The sequence below is a fragment of the Chanodichthys erythropterus genome, chromosome 10, assembly GCF_024489055.1.
Source record: "Chanodichthys erythropterus isolate Z2021 chromosome 10, ASM2448905v1, whole genome shotgun sequence".
In the NCBI taxonomy this organism is placed as follows: Eukaryota; Metazoa; Chordata; class Actinopteri; order Cypriniformes; family Xenocyprididae; genus Chanodichthys; species Chanodichthys erythropterus.
The window spans coordinates 61,006,111-61,024,132 of record NC_090230.1 but is presented as its reverse complement, the minus strand read 5'-3'; the positions used below and the strand labels follow the sequence as shown (position 1 = coordinate 61,024,132).

The 18,022-nt window shown below is 44.1% G+C and overlaps 1 protein-coding gene across 1 annotated transcript in view; it reads left to right on the top strand.

The window, feature by feature from the left end:
• Nucleotides 1-218: 218 nt before the first annotated feature.
• The window catches only part of aldh7a1 (aldehyde dehydrogenase 7 family, member A1), a 125,408-nt gene continuing 107,604 nt past the window's right edge, over nucleotides 219-18,022 (top strand). Inside the window, exon 1 of the mRNA XM_067398466.1 lies at nucleotides 219-442. Within this exon, the coding sequence (XP_067254567.1) occupies nucleotides 245-442 (198 nt within the window). The 5' untranslated portion in view covers nucleotides 219-244. The remainder of the gene's footprint in view (nucleotides 443-18,022) is intronic.

Sequence of the window (18,022 nt, the reverse complement as noted above, 5' to 3'; positions counted from 1 at the left end):
GGGATCTAAACATTAAAAAAGTAGTTGTAATCATAAGAAAACAATAAATTAATAAAATAATAATGAATGGCCTTTCGTACTTTAAAAAACGCATATCCCGGCTTCCGTACTTTTTTGGTTGGATCGTTAAACACCTCTCTCAGTTAGAAAACACCCCAAAATTGGGAGACGCCCCTCTTTTGTTCCGCAGAGACCTATACTTGGTGCGCATGAGCATTGAGTTTAGCTGCCTGGTCGTCAGTTCATGATGCAGCGCGTGCTGACGCAGAGACTTGCACGGCTCTTCGTTCCGAGGAATAATCTGTTGCTGAGTGTCCGACCAGCAGCAGCGAACATGTCAAAACTGCTCATTAACCAACCAAATTACAGTTGGTTGAAAGAGTTAGGCCTTAATGAGGACAATGACGGCGTTTATAACGGCTCATGGGGAGGACAGGGAGAGGTAAGAGGATCTCACGAGCATGACGCACTCTGAATGTAGTGAAAACCAAAGTTATCTCATTCTTTCATGCTGATACTTTAATATTAACTTTTATATTAATTTATTTTATACTATAAGCTTGTGATTTGTGAAAGCTTGATTGCTGCAATGTTTGAATGAGCTGTTCTGGTCAAGGCTACTGTTTAAAAGTTTGCGAACCTGCTGAGATAGGACTAACTGCAGAACCGCAGAGCCATACGTCATGACAGTCTGAGGACGACAGCGCCAGACCAACAGCCTGAGGGCGGAAGTGGGCGGAGCCTATTTATATTCGTAGGCATTGCTCCATTTTGAGCTTTTTAAAGTTTAAAACCATGTTAATGTCAAATATTGTATTAAAACGATCTAACTGAAATGATAAATATATAGATACTCGCATTGTGTTAATAGTTTAATCATACACACAAACACATAAAAGTAATATATATATATATATATATATATATATATATATATAATATAATAAGTAATATATGTATATTTTACTCAAACATTTCAGAATGAACCATTGTTTTTCATAATATATAATACACATAACACGGTTGTACACTAGATTGCATGAATTAAGCAAATTCAGATCCATCAAACCCAAAAACAAAACACAAAAGTTCCCTTTTGATACTTCACTCGTACTGCGTATGGGGAAAAGTCTCCCTTTTTCCCCGTCACTGAAGCCTTTTTCAATAACGCAGTGTAACTGCATCGTCATTGGTTCACTCATAGACAAGTCGTTGAACCAATGACGGCGCGGCATAGCTGCGCGGTCTATGGCGAGAGAGCGCGCAAACTTTCCCGCCGAAATGGGCGGGGCAAAGGGCTATATAAGCAGGCGTTTCGCCATAGGATTTCAGTCCTTTCTCCTTCAGCGACGACAACGCATCTCTTCGCTGATCTCCGCCTGAAGCCTGAGGAAGCTCGCCGCCTTCAGAAGCTCCCGCCGCCGTCTGAAGAGGCCCCGCAGCGGACCCAGCTGAACTCGCCGGTCGGAGACAGCGCCGGCGCCCTCGCTGACTGCCGCCCCGAGCGCCGTCCTCGAGACGCCCGCCTCCCGCTCCCGCTTCCGGCCGCCTTCTCAGCGTGTCTCCTGCGCCATCCGGCGCGCCTCTGAGAGTTTCTCCTGCGGCTTCTGCCGTTCTAAAAGAGCGTTCCTCCAGCGGTTCTACCGCTCTAAAAGAGCTTCCGCGGCCCTCGCTGCTCTAAAAGAGCCCCCACAATCGCCGTTATAACGGCGGCGGCGTTGCTGCAAATGCCGCGCCACTCCTGTGGCACGTGCAGAGCCCCTCTGCACGACGACGACGGACACAGCGAGTGTGTCGCGTGCCTGGGCAAGTCCCACGCCGACGGCGCGCTCGCTGGAGCCTCATGCCCGCACTGCGAGAGCATGAGCCTCGGTTCTCTGCGCTCGCGGGTCGCCTTCTTCACTGAAGGCGATCTCGCCGCTCGCGCCCTCCCGTCTCCTTCCTCCCGCGAGCCGGCCAGGAAAAGACAGCGGGGTAGAGCGACTCGGCGCCGGCCCAGCCCCCGCGTGCCTCGCCTTCTCCCTCTAGAGAACAATCTCCCGTCCTGTTCTCCCGACCAGAGCAGCGTCCCTCTGCAGATGCGAGCGACCTCGTCTCGTTTGGAGGATCCGACGAAGAGCCCGACGACTCCATGTCTCTTGCGGCTTCTGAAGCGGAAGGATGGGCTGGCGAGCCAGACGAACCCGCTCCACCGCCTCCTCTGGAGCCCATTGAACACGGCCAGGGTATGGATGCCGAGCTCTTCCGCATCCTATCCAGAGCAGTGGAGGAGTTAGACCTCGACTGGGCCCCGCCGGAGGAGCCATCACGCGGCCGCCTGGATGAGTGGTTCCTGCCAGGCCGTCGCCAAGCCCCTCGCCAGCGTTCCGCTCCGTTTCTTCCTGAGGTGCACGAGGAGCTTACGAAGTCGTGGCGCGCTCCGTACTCCGCCCGCATCCACACTACGCACCGTTCTGCCCTCACTGCTGTCGACGGCGCAGAAGAAAAGGGCTATGAGCACTTGCCGCCCCTGGATGAAGCGGTGGCAGCTCACCTTTGTCCTCCCGCGGCTGTGGGATGGAAGACTAAAAGAGCCCTGCCTTCCAAGCCCTGCAGAACCACCTCTACACTGGCTGGAAGGGCCTACACCTCTGCTGGCCAAGCTGCTTCGGCGCTTCACACCATGGCTATCTTCCAGGTGTTCCAGGCTAAACTCCTCCGCTCCTTGGACGAGTCCGGCACTTATGCACCTGCCTTCAAGGATCTCCGCAGCGCCACCGATCTAGCCCTGCGGGCCACGAAGGCCACTGCCCAGGCCATTGGGCGTTCCATGGCCAGCCTGGTTGTGCTTGAGCGCCATCTTTGGCTCAACCTTACGGAAATTAAGGACCTGGATAAGACGGCCTTTCTGGACGCCCCAGTCTCCCCTTCCGGTCTTTTTGGGCCAGCGGTGGATAGCTTCACTGAGCGCTTCACAGCAGCACAGAAGTCGTCTCAGGCCATGAGACACTTTCTGCCTAAGCGCTCCAGCTCCGCGTCTGCTCCCAGCCGCCCCAGGACTGCGCCGGCTCAGCAGACCAAGCCTGCACCATCCGCCTCTCAAGCAGCACCGCCTAAGGAGCATCGTCAGCGCCCTCGCCCTGCTAAGCGCCAATCCTCCTTCCCGAGACGCCAGGGACCCCGGCCCAAGATTGTGCTGGACCCGGTGACTCCGAAGACGTCCTGATCCAATAGCAGGAAGGAAGAGGGTCGGGGAATGTCTCGTTACGACCGGACCACCCCGAAAGCTCCCTCGTGCAGTCTCCCCTCCGCCTCGTTTAAACCCAGGCGCGGGAGAAATGCTCTGTGTTGTAAATGGGCCCACACTTGTTGCGCCCAAACAAAACGCCGTTTTCACGGTGAACACTATTTTACTTCCTCAAAAAGAGAGCAAATTTCCTCTTCCACCCCCTTCGGTGCACGGCCCCCTTCCCAGCGGCCTATCACCCGACATCATTCAACCCCTTGTCACTCGGGCCGAGGCCTGGCAGGCCATCCCCGACGTGTCAAGTTGGATCCTAGGGATCATAAAGCAGGGCTACTCGCTCCAATTTGCACGACGGCCCCCTCGTTTTGGAGGGGTGCTTCAAACCTTGGTGAACCCGGACGACGCCCCTGTCCTCCGGGCCGAGGTCATGACTTTGCTGAAGAAAGGGGCTATAGAAATAGTTCCCCCTTAAGAAAGCGAGTCAGGCTTTTACAGCCATTACTTTCTGGTCCCCAAAAAGGATGGCGGCCTCAGGCCCATCCTGGATCTCAGACTTTTGAACCGCTCCCTCATGAGACGGAAGTTCAGAATGCTGACGTTGAAGCAGATCCTCGCACAGATTTGTCACGAGGACTGGTTCTGTTCGCTGGATCTGAAAGATGCATATTTTCACATCCAGATAGCCCCCCTTCACAGACGATTCTTGAGATTCGCATTCGAGGGAGTGGCGTACCAATACACGGTCCTGCCCTTCGGGCTGTCTCTGGCTCCTCACACTTTCACCAAGTGCATGAACGCGGCGCTTTCCCCTCTGAGACAGATGGGAATCCGGGTTCTGAATTATCTCGACGATTGGCTCGTTCTGGCCCATTCGCGAGTCGAGCTGGAACACCACAGATCCGTACTCCTCAGCCATTTGCAATGCCTGGGTCTCAGGGTCAACTTGGCTGGGGAGCAGTGAGCTCTTGGCTAACGCATTTCGTTTCTGGGGGCAGTTTTAGACTCAGTCCGCATGGCGGCGGTGGTCTCGCCAGAGCGCGCCCTGGCAGTACAGCAGCTCGCGGCTTCCGTCAAGAACAAAGCCTACCTTCCTCTGAAGCTCTTCCAGAGGCTCTTAGGGCTGATGGCTTCCGCCTCCCCAGTTCTGCAGCTCGGCCTTCTTCGGATGCGGCCGCTACAGTTCTGGCTGAAATCCCGGGTCCCCCCACATGCCTGGCGGCACGGCCGCTTTTGTCTCAAGGTCAATCAGGCCTGTCTTTTAGCCCTGAAACCTTGGATGAACCCTGCTTGGTTCAGTCTTGGGGTATCCCTACAGGCAGTGTCACGAAGGACGGTGCTCTCGACGGACGCATCCAACTCAGGTTGGGGGGCTCTGTGCGAGGGCAGACCGGCCTTCGGCTCGTGGTCCCACGAGGAAAGCCATCTCCATATCAACTGCCTCAAAATGTTGGCAGTGATGAAAGCCCTGCAAGTTTTCCAGGCTCACTTGACGGGACGCCACGTCTTAGTCCAATCGGACAGCATGACTGTGGTGTCATATATAAACCACCAGGGCGGTCTTTCGTCCAGCCGCTTATGCGCTCTGGCGAAACGTCTTCTGGAGTGGGCAACACCAAGGCTTCGGTCGCTCAGGGCGACTCATATACCTGGCAAAACCAACAGGAGCAACGTCCCCTCAGACGAGTGGATGCTCCATCCCCAGATGGTTCTCAGGATATGGGAGCTCTTCGGGAGGGCGGAGATAGACCTCTTCGCCTCAGAAGACAACTCTCATTGCCCAACATATTTCTCAAAGGAAGTAGATGCGTTGGCCCACACCTGGCCCAGCACACTCCTGTACGCATTTCCCCCGATCGCACAGATCCCTGCAGGCCTCTACGCCCAGAAATGGTCGGTCTTTGTTGGTTGGTGTTCTACACGCAACATAGACCCCGTAGGATGTGACGTATCTCCGATACTGTCCTTCTTACAGGAGCGTTTGGATCTGGGGCGCTCCCCCTCAACGCTCAAGGTATACGTAGCAGCCATCTCGGCGTTTCATGCTCCTATCGCTGGCCAGTCAGTGGGTCGAAACAGCCTTGTGGTTCGTTTCCTGAGGGGTTCTAAATCCTCCTAGTCCCCTTACTGTTCCCACTTGGGACCTTTCCTTGGTCCTTAGGGCTCTCAAAGGTCCCCCCTTTGAGCCGCTGAGTTCAGCTGACCTCAGGCCGTTAACCCTGAAAACCGCTCTGCTACTTGCTCTAGCATCGGTCAAGTGCGTTGGCGACTTGCAGGCCCTCTCTGTGAGCCCTGCGTGCCTCGAATTTGGGCCTAACGACTCTAAAGTCGTGCTGAAACCTAGACATGGCTACGTACCCAAAGTGCTCTCTACTCCGTTTAGAGCTCAGGTCATTTCTCTCTCTGCTCTTCCTCCCTCCACGGATGAACAGGAGCTGGAGTTACTCTGCCCTGTCAGGGCATTGAGGACCTATGTAGAGCGATCGCAGCCTTTCAGGCAGTCAGATCAGCTCTTTGTCTGTTTTGGTGGCCGCACCAAGGGGTCTTCGGTCTCAAAACAACGTCTCTTGCGTTGGATAGTTGACACGATTAATCTCTGTTACTCCTCCTTGGACATGCAATGCCCCTTAGGAGTTAGGGCTCATTCCACCAGAGGAATGGCTTCCTCCTGGGCTTGGTCTAATGGAGTTTCCATTAAAGACATCTGTGAGGCGGCCGGCTGGTCCTCGCCGTCCACTTTTATCAGATTCTATCATCTGGACGTCCCGGCCTTGCAAGCCCGGGTCCTCTCGGTATAACTAGATGGCCTCTTCGAGTTCCATCTCTCACCGAACAGGAGTTATCTCCTCTTGTAGTGTAACAAAGGTTACGACGGCTTTGCCTTCCTACTTGCTCTCTCGGTCCCCCTTCGGCGTCCAGAACAAGTTATGTCGTTCCCTGCCGTGGCACGGCGCGGTTGAATTCGTTCCTCATACGCAGTACGAGTGAAGTATCGAAAGGGAACGTACTCGGTTACTAACGTAACCTCGGTTCCCTGAGATACGGAACGAGTACTGCGTTACTTGCCGTGCCACGAGGCTGCGGCTTCAGTGTCGTCGCTTCAGTCGATTGGCCTGAAATCCTAAGGCGAAACACCTGCTTATATAGCCCTTTGCCCCGCCCATTTCGGCGGGAAAGTTCGCGCGCTCTCTCGCCATAGGCCGCGCAGCTATGCCGCGCCGTCATTGGTTCAACGACTTGTCTATGAGTGAACCAATGACGATGCAGTTACACTGCGTTATTGAAAAAGGCTTCAGTGACGGGGAAAAAGGGAGACTTTTCCCCATACGCAGTACTCGTTCCGTATCTCAGGGAACCGAGGTTACGTTAGTAACCGAGTACGTTATTTAATTTTAATAAAATGTACTTTTCCCCCTAAGTAGCAAAAGCATTATATAGCTACTAGCTGTGCTTTTCTCTAAAAAATTACAAAATCAAACCAAAGAGTGTAAACTGCATGCATGTACATGATGACAAATTAAATCTCCATAAAGACACTCATTAAGAAAAATCTCCATATCATCCTTAATTTGTAAGCAAAACACTTAAAGCTTTTTGGCCTGTTGTCATCATCCGTTTCAGCCTGTGAAGACCAAGTATAGGTCTCTGCGGAACAAAAGAGGGGCGTCTCCCAATTTTGGGGTGTGTTCTAACTGAGAGAGGTGTTTATAACGATCCAACCAAAAAAGTACGGAAGCCGGGATATGCGTTTTTTTAAAGTACAAAAGGCCATTCATTATTATTTTATTAATTTATTGTTTTCTTATGATTACAACTACTTTTTTAATGTTTAGATCCCGAGAAACAATTATGTCGAGATAATGAAAAATAAATAAAATATTGCTGCATGCTTGCCTTGACATCCATAACAGGGAAACTATACGTTTTTCCCTAGTGCCTGCATAGATATATTTTACTATAATGCATTCATTTATTTTGAAGAGTATGAACTATTTTTACAGGACCTGTAGCTTATAGCTCGAGAGGGCGAAATATGTGATTTATGCAAGTTATATTAGCCTACTCCGTTTTTTTTACTGCTAGTTATTTATTTATTTTATTATTATTATTATTATTTTGCATAAACTAGCCTATGAATTATAATGACACGGGATGTAATTTTGTCACAATGGCTATATATTTTACATAGACAAATAGTCATTTGTCTGAACTTATCCAATCGGCGTCATTTGGTTGGACATGGGGTGTAAAACTACTATATTGATAGTAAATAGTGTTTTTGAACCAGTAAATGTTATGTTATAAATGCCACGATACAAAGACTTGCTGTGAACTCTGATTATTTATTAAGTGCGCACACACATAGCGTTTATCTCCTTGGCCCCGGTGCACTTCCCAGAACTGCCCGGTCTACAACCAGTACCGGAACCAAAGATGTTATATGGCATAACATCACATCTTCCCCCCTTTAAAAGTAAATAACTTTCCTTTGAAATCTCTTTTTTTTTTTTTCAATTTACACTTGTACCAATAATAACATTTTCATAACAACATCACAACAAATGCTCCACAGAATTTTTACAATGAACTTTTTTTTTTTTTTTTTTTTGAACTCCATTCAACAAATTTCAATTAACCTTTCAGGAGGTCTAACAGTGCGTTTTGGTCTGCAATACTTCCCAGGTGAAGCAGTAATGTCCTTAGTCCAATCAGAGTCAGTGTGATCCACAGAACTGTTTTCAGCTTGTTCACTTGTGGAAATATCAGACACATCTTTGTCATGTGACTGTGACTCAGCTTCATTAACAGTCACTTGTGGTCTTAAGTCCCCTCTGTTCCTTCTTAGAATTGCACCACGCTCTGTCTGAATCTCGTATGACCGTGGTACTAATTCTCTCTCAACACATCCTTGCTGCATCCATGTTCCTCTTGTATGGTTCAGGATACGAACTCTATCTCCAGGCTTGAGTTTCTGCAGGGTTTTTGCTTTCTTGTCATAGTTCTCTTTTTGTTTGTTTTTATGTTGTTGTTTAGCTTCTTTGATTTTGTTTGCCCCTGCAGGTGTCAACAGATCCTGGTGGATGGGTAAGTTAGTGCGTATCCGTCTACCCATCAACATCTGGGCTGGGGACAACCCATTTTGAAGCAGTGCACTTCTGTAGATCATTAGACTCCTATGGAAGTCTGTCTTCCCGTCATGACTCTTCTTCATGAGAGCCTTCACAATCTTTACAGAACTCTCCGCCAGCCCATTGGACCTAGGGTAGTTTGGGCTTGATGTGGTGTGTTGAAATCCCCACTCTTCAGCGAAAACAGCAAACTCCTTACTGCAAAATTGTGGGCCATTATCAGAAAACACCTCACAGGGAACTCCATGTCTTGCAAAGACTGTCTTCAGAAAAGCAATGACAGCTTGACTAGATGTCACCTGTAGCGTTGCAACTTCTGGATAGTTGGAGAAATAATCTGTAACTACAATGTGGCTCTTACCATTGCAGTCAAACAGGTCTACTCCAACCTTTTGATATGGATGATCGGGCACTGGATGAGGCATGAGTGGCTTCACTTGTTGCTTAGACCTGTATGTGAGACATATTTCACATGAGGCTGTAGTCTGACTGATGTCATGGTTTATCCTTGGCCAGTACATTACCTCGCGGGCCCTACGCTTGCATTTCTCTTCTCCTAGATGTCCTTCATGAACTTTCTGCAGCATTTCTTTGCGCATCAATGCAGGGATGACAAACTTGTTTCCCTTGAATACGATGTCATTCACTACTGAAAGCTCTGCTCTACACGACCAGTAATCTTGGATTTGCTTCGGACAGTCACTTTTCTTTTCTGGCCAACCTTTCAGGATGATCTCTTTGAGTTGTGTCATTGTTCCATCCATATCGGTTGCTTTTCTTATTTGTTCCGTTTTCTCTGTGGACACGGGAAGAGAGGTTACAACCATGTCAACATATGCTTGTATGTCTGCACTTTTCTCACTGTTGAGGTTTTCATGCTTGTCGACTGCCCGAGAGAGTGTATCTGCTGCAAACATGAATTTTCCTGGTGTGTAGATCATTTTGACATCATATTTTTGGAGTCTGATAAGCATTCGTTGGATTCTCATGGGACAGTCATTTAAGGCCTTGGACATTATGGACACTAGTGGCTTATGATCTGTTTCCACTTCAAAAGACTGTCCATAGACATACTGGTGGAATCTTTCGCAAGCATACGTGCAAGCCAAAAGTTCCTTCTCTATTTGTGCGTAGTTGGACTCCGCACCAGTCAAGGCTCTCGATGCGTAAGCTACCGGCTGCCAGCTTGCACCATGTTGCTGCAGAAGCACAGCACCAAGACCATATCGTGAGGCATCTGCTGAAATTCGTGTGCTCTTGTGTGGGTCATAATATCTGAGCACTGGCTCCTCTGTAATGATGCGCTTCAGATTTTGAAAGCATGCTTCCTGCTCGTGAGCCCACATCCACTCATTCTTTTGTTCGAGGAGACATCTGAGTGGAGCAGAATGCGTTGACAGCTGGGGGATGAATTTGGCGAGGTATGTGACCATCCCCAGGAATCTTCTCACTTCCTCCTTATTTTGAGGCTTTTCCATGTTGACTATTGCTGAGGTTTTTCTTGGGTCTGGCCTGACACCTTCTTCAGACAAAACATCTCCAACAAAAGTTAGACTGTTGACTGCGAACTCACATTTCTCTCTGTTCAATTTCAGATTGGACTGTCTTGTGAGCTCTAGAACCTGCCTCAATCGTGCGTCGTGTTCTTGACGGTTGGAACCCCACACAATTATATCATCCATCATAGTCTCTACACCTGGTAGGTGCTCAAAAATCATGTGGATTGTTTTGTGGTACACTTCCGGTGCCGACAGAATGCCATACGGGAGACGTAGAAAACAATATCGGCCTTCAGGGGTATTGAAGGTACACAATTTTGAACTTGCCTCATCAAGTTTCATTTGCCAAAAACCGGATGACGCATCCAGCTTACTGAACCACTTTGCTCCAGCAAACTGAGACATGATCTCTTCCCTGGTTGGCAGTTTGAAGTGCTCGCGTTTTATGGCTCTATTGAGGTCTCGTGGGTCAAGACATATTCTCAATGCACCATTTTTCTTAAGCACAATAACGAGTGAACTCACCCAGTCTGTTGGTTCATCAATTTTCTTTATGACATTTAACTTCTCCATGCGAGCTAGTTCCTGTTTGAGTTTTTCACGCAATGCAAATGGAACTTTTCTGCATGCATGTACCACTGGAGTCACCGTATCATCAATGCTTATTTTGTGCTCCCCAGGCAAGCATCCCAGTCCTTCAAACACATCTTTATACTCCTCCATGAATGAAGTTTCCTCTGTTTTAACCTGCGATGTCACTACAAACACTCTTCTCACAAGGTCAAGTTTTTCGCATGTACTCAGTCCCAGAATTGGCTGGACGTTCTTTTCTACGATCATCATTTGCGTCTTTAACAGCTGACCTTTGTGTTTCAGAGTCGCTAGGCAGCTTCCTATGACAGGGACATCCTCACCTGTGTATCCTGTTACTTTCATTTTCGTTGAATGAATTTTGTTTTTGACTTTGAGGGTTTTGTAGTCATCCATTGACAACAGGTTAACTTGTGCACCTGTATCTAATTTAAATGGAATTATTGTCTCATTTACAGTCAGTGGTACGATCCACTCGGCTTTATCTGCTGTGTCTGTCTGTACAGAATCAACAAAGAATTCCTCTGGCTGTCCTTCAACTGCATATACTTTTTTCTTTGCAACATCAGCTTTGCAACATTTTGCAAAATGATTATTCTTCCCACAGCTATTGCAGGTTTTTCCATAAGCAGGACACAACATCGTGGCATGTGTGTCCCTCCACATCTGCCACACTTACTTTTCTGCGTTTTCACCCTCTGTTGTCTTTGTTTTGTTAACTGTTTTGTGCGCTGATCCTCTTTTTTTACAGCATGCACTGCAGCATCATCTCTATGCAGTTCCTTGGCTTGTGCACGTGTTATTTCAGCAGCTCTACACATATTTACAGCTTTCTCCAGTGTCAGAGCTGGTTCACGTAACAGTCTTTCCCTGAGACCATTATCGGGAATCCCACAGACTATTCTGTCTCTCACGAGTGAATCTCGTAAATCTCCAAAGTCACAAGTCTTACTCAGTGTGTGCAGTTCAGCAAGGTATTGATCAAAAGTCATTCCTTGTTTCTGATCAGCAGAGAAAAATTTGTATCTCTCAAATGTGACGTTTTTGCTTGGCACAAAGTATTCTTCAAACTTTGTCATGAGAACAGTCAGTGTTAAATCTGCCTCGTCAAGTTGAAAGCTATTATATATGTCCAGTGCATCCTCACCTATTATATGCAAAAAGATGGATGCTTTTAACTTCTCATCATCTCCACCTGCACCACTAGCAGCAAGATAGATGTTGAATCTCTGCTTGAAACGTTTCCAGTTTTCGGCCAGATTACCGACGAGCTGCATAGGCGATGGCGGATTTAACTTCTCCATGACGGGAAAACACTCTGAATCCTTTTACTTTGTGTCAAATATGTCTTTTCGACTTGCTATTTCGCTGCACTGCTGCACTAGACTTTTTCCTGCACTCGGCCCGCGTGCGTTAGTCTCGTTGGCCGCTCTCCGTGCAGGTCTCGCTCTCCGTGGGTCTCAACTCGCTGGCGATTTTACACTAACTCTCTAGTGTTCGCCAATCCGTTAATCTGACACCATGTTATGTTATAAATGCCACGATACAAAGACTTGCTGTGAACTCTGATTATTTATTAAGTGCGCACACACATAGCGTTTATCTCCTTGGCCCCGGTGCACTTCCCAGAACTGCCCGGTCTACAACCAGTACCGGAACCAAAGATGTTATATGGCATAACATCACAGTAAATATACTGTATATTATAGTATTTACAACACTTTGTTAATTATTGCTACAGCATAGGCTGTAGTACTTTAGTTTGTACTACAGTTAACTGCGTGTATTGTAGTATAATATAGTTTAAAGAAAACATAGTACAGTATTGGGTAACGTAATTTGTTTATATTACTATAGTTGTTATATTACCACAGCAATAGCCTATAGAATTACCACAACAAATTAATTCAAGTATGGTTCAAAAACACTATAGTACTTTCTATAAATTACTACGGTATTTTTTCACCTCACCTTTTTCACCTCAAATAGTTTATTAAGGCTAGATCCTTCTTGTGCTACAAGTCTTGTTTAATAATTGATGCTCTTCAATATGAATAACGCAGAAGAGCAGGCACGCGATCAACAGCCTTTTTATTTAATCTCTCGCATGCCAAATTTCATGTGCATAATGTAAACCTTCGTCATAAAAGCTATATAATATTATATATATTATATAATATTAAAATGACATAACCACCACTGCACTATCAACAGACAAGCAGAGAGAATACGTAGGCTAGACAGTGCTTGTGATATAATTAACTTTAATTTTAAGTGTTTGTTTTTTATAGGCTATCAACCACAGAAACACATGACTGCCTCAGCGTATATTGTATATACGTATATACTCGTATAAGTATAAGCTTTATATGCATTAATAAGACTACTGACTTACTGACCTTGTGTAAACTTAAAAAAAAAAAAAAGTGTTAACCTGAAATGATGACTCTGAAGACTTTAAACTTTATAATCATTTTTATTGACCACAGACACTGTAGCCACAACCTAATTGCAAAACTAAATCAAGTGACTAACATATACATCAAATAGAATAGCGAATGTTAGCTAATAATAGTTATCGCTAGAAGTGAGTGGAAGATTGCTTGGAGCTTTTTACAACGAGCTAGCAAGCATATTCACACAAAAGAAACGTTAAACAACTGTTAAACAACTTAAACAATACACTTGCATTTATATACAATACATATCTCTTATTGTTTTTCCGGAAATATCCCACTCGATTTGAGCAAATCAGGTAAAGAGGTTGAAAAACACCTATTCCCGTGTGATAACACCCCAAAGTTGGGAACCGCCCCTTTTGTTCCGCAGAGACCTCCTTCTCGTGACTGAAGAAGGCTGTTTTCCTGGTCTTCCTCTTTCAATATCAGAAAGCACGGCTCTTCCACTAAACCTCTTTTGGTTGTTGTGCAGCGCAGACGTCTTCTGTGATCCACAGCTCCTTCATGAGAGAAGGGTACAAACAAATGGGATGAAATGTTAGAAGTGTATTTAACAATACTTTGTGCTGTAGTCAGGATGCAGCACAGCATGTATAATAAAGTTTTGACATTCTGTTTTTCTCATGTTTATGTATTGAAGACATAAATCATACCCTGTCACTAATGAAATTAATCTATTATGTTCAGTTTTATTTTATTTTTTTAAAAAGGCAAGCAATTCACATGGCTTTTCACGCTGCACTTAACCCCAGGTTATCGTCGTCCTAAACACCACTTTTAACCATGGGTAAAGTAATGCTCCACATATTGCTTGTATATTTACGTGATTTTGACAGTCACAGAAAACTGTGCATTGTATATAAATAGAAAATTCAGCATTGGAAAGAAAAACAAATGCTGACAGAAAATGCAACAATTGCAGTGCAGAAAATACTGTTTAATTCTTTTATAGTCTGAAATGTCCATTCAGGATAAACTTGATAGTGAAGTTGACTATATGTAATGAGGATATGCAATGCCTGAGCATTTATGTAAACATATGGTGTGCTTTGTTCATCAAATCAGTGACACTGACACTGCAAATATGCAAATAAGGACGTTAACCCAGGGCTTAGTAATGTACAGTGTGAAACGCAGCATATGAATACTCTGGATTAATTGTTAACCTCAGGTAAATGATGATCAGTGTGAAATGTGAATCAAGATGACCCAGGATTCTGTTTACCTGGGGTTTACAATCACCCAGGGTGAACTATTTCAAGTATGAAATAAAATACAGCACCAACAACAAAGCAAAATCACAAAGCATGAATATGTAACCACCCTGGTGAAAAAAATACTAGTGAATTGCAGTATACTGTATACATTATGGTATTTACAACACTTTGTTAATGAATGCTACAGAATACTGTAGTAGTTGTAGAAAACTTAATAATAGTTAGTAATTTAGAAAACTTAGTAATTTGTTTATATTACTATAGTTGTTATATTATCACAGAAACTATAGAATTACCACAATAAATTAGTTCAAGTACTTATAGTACTATAGTATGGTTCAAAAACACTAGTATTTACTATAAATTACTATAGTATTTTTTTTCACCTGGGCGCAAGCAACGTGAGACGATTTGTGAAATATCAAAAGATGCCATAAAGAGACTTTGAATCCCATTTACAAAATATTTGAGTCATGTTAAGTGTTAACTATCGATTAAACGCGATAGATTAAAAACACAACACAAGAAACTTTTTACCGCATTGTCTTCTTCCGCCATTGTTTTGTTTGTCGTTAACTCCGCCCACATGCTTCCTCGTGAATGAATTCTGTACAGTTGAACTATTTTAACAGGGCTCCAGACAAAAAATTAATTACAGGGGGAAAAAACAGGCACCAAATATATTTTTTAAGAGCCACACAATAATGAACTTAAAATTTTAAATCACTTACTTTTAGTCATCCTGTTGTTTATATGTCCCCAGGTTTCCTACGCGGTTTGGAAAAGTATGGAAAAGTATGGAATTTGATTTGAGTTTTTTCCAGGTCTGGAAAAGTATGGAAAAAAGAAATCAGAGTATGGAAAAATATTTGTGTTTCCAGACTATTGCCTCTATTCAGTTTTCTAATTTATTATACCTGCAAACTAGTCACTTTGTGGCGAAATTAGCAGTTTTGAATCAAAATACATCATTTATGTGAATCGTTTACATCCGAAGAGTTATTTTTTCGGGGTGAGTGACTGTGTGACACAAGATTCTCATAAGAATTGCAAATGGGCTACTATTTTTCCATTGACTGGAGTTAGTCACTATCTTTCTTGGCGCTCTGTAGCGTGACCAGCCATCTCTTTGGCTTTACTAGTTACAACACAAAATGATTGAACATCTGAAGGTATATTGAAAGATACAGTACAACTTACCAAAATCTTTCATGTCACATGCAATTGATTAATCAGCGTTTCAACCGCAGAAAGGCGTCAATAAAACAGCTTGTAAAAATGTCACATTTAGCCTACCTCAGAAAAGCCTTACAATGTCCAATAACTCATCATTTAGCTACAAAAATTAACTTTGAGAGGAGCATTTTGATAAATATATGCTCTATAGGCTATTACATATTCATTGTATTTGTACTTAACATGTGCTTCTATATTGAATACATAAATCTGTTTTATGACAGTCACCATTTTAGTGTTGCACGATATACCGGTACTAGAAAGGTATCGCGATACCCTGCTTTTAGAAACGGTACGGTTCTTCATTTTATTAGTACCGGTACTTTGAGTGCCAGCTGTATTTCCTAATGTGCGACAGCAGGGAGCAGTGTGTGTGCAGCGCGCTGCTTCTGAGGCACATTGAGTGCGTGTTTATTCCTGTCAACTGCGCAACGGCAGATGCACAAAGCAAAATATGGCATTATTTTGCTTACATTGCCGACAGTCAGGGCAAGCCCACGGACACCACAAAGCCCGTCTGCAAAATACGTTACAAAATAACGCAAGCGAAGGGAGCATCCAACTTGCCAAACATCCCGATTTGTACAGAGAATTTAAAGAGCGACAGGTTAGTGAATGTGATACCAGCGTTATGTTTATGCTCTCAAAAATTAAATGAGTGTTATTTATATTACTCATGCAAGCAGACATCCGCAAAGAGGTGTATTATTGAGTCTAATAAGTGATATCTGGTTGCTAAAATAAAATTAATTTTAAAAAACAAATATGTGAAGGGACTATACAATTATATTAAACCAATTTATGCTTTAATAACATTGCTCTAATTATTTACAGTAATCAATATTCTCACTGTCAAAACACTTACATGCAGGGCTTGATGACAGCCACTCCCACTAGCCACTTTAGCGAGTTGAATATAATTTAAGTTTACAGCCAAATGGTCGTCGAAGATCGTCGTAGCACAAAATTACAATCCAATCACACAATTCGTTATTTACATGCAGTTAGTGAAGGAGGGATAGGCGGAATTGCGCTGAATGACACACAACAGAAGCGCTCTCTCTCTCTCTCTCTCGCTCTCTCTCTCTCTCTCTCTCTGTCTGTCGCGCGCGCGATCAGTTTTCCACGCGTCTGAATAGTCAAATACACGTGCACACAGATGTCTAAATGTCCATCATGTGGAGTATCTCGCGTGAATACAGTCGGTTATGGCTTAAGTGGACGTAAACAGGTGGGTAATAACTGGATATTTGTCAGTTACGTCCATGCATTCAGCAGCCCAATTAAATAGGCCTGTCCATCATTAATGTTAATCAAACAACAAAACCTGTTAAATATGTTAAATAAACTTAGTGTATCTGAAAAAAGATTATTTTTAATTTACTACTGTTTTTGTAATTTGCTTCTTTGTTCTTTTATATAGCATAACACAAATAACTTGTTCTCATACTAGCTCATGCTCATACATTGTCCACCTCTTGCCCACCTGTACATACCAGCTGATATAAAATGTAATCTTGATTTGGGTGGTCAGTCTGCATTTAAAAGTTTGAAAGTGTTTTAAATCTTCTAAATCAAGTAAAATGACTCAAAAGTAATTTAAGCATAAGAAAGTCAGCTTTAATCATATAAAATGTAATTTACCAACATCAAAATTGTGGCCAATAAAAATGCTAGCCACAGTTCTGTCATATGTTATTTATTTACTTTTCCTACTGTTTTAGGTTTTTGCCATAGTATCGTTTAAGTATCGGTATCGTGATACTGAAGTTGGGTATCGTATCGAAGTCAAAATTTTGGTATCGTGACAACACTACACCATTTAAATGTTTAGGCCTACATAAAGAGTAAAAAAATAATTGTCACTTTTATTATAACGTTATTATAAAAACTTCCTTATGTGTAAGTTAGCCTATATGTAAGTAACTTACGATCAATTTAACCTAATATTATAATGACGTACCAGCTGTGGTTCCCTGTATTGTTTACAGCATTAGTTGAGAGATTTTTTTCTTTGAGGAAATTTGCCATGTACTGTACCTGATAGGCCCAAATTAATCAATACTGAATCAAAGGTAATCAAATCAAAATCAAATTGCAAGCTTCTGAATCAAAATCGCATTCAATTATGAAATTTGTCAATGCTCAGCTCTGGTGCCAAAATGTTTTATTTTTTATTTTTTACTTGAAGCAAATGTTGTTTTTTCCATTCATGTTCTTTTCAGAGTGCACCAGAATGCTTCCTTTACATGTTAAAATCACAAAAATCTTCTCCTGGGGGAGGATGCCTCCAGACCCCCTACAACTATCTACTTTCTACATGTCACCTTTTTCACCTCTCTTCACTTTGCAAATATGTTTATAGAGTTACGAATTTCTAAAATATTACGGAAACTGCTTGTGCTACTCATACTCTTAGGCTACTCTATAAAAATACTTTGATACATATAATATATGATACATATTGTTACGAATGGGAGGCTCAGGCAGGAGATCCAAGTGCAGCGTTTTATTAGAAGTGAGCGTGGTCGTTCAGGCAGGGTCAAACAGGAACAAACAGGAGCAGCAAAGGACAGGCAGGATCGTAGTCAGGGTACAGGCGGTAGGTCAAAAGGCAGGCAGATATCACTCACAGGTCGGTATACCAAGCAAGGATCAGGACAGGCAG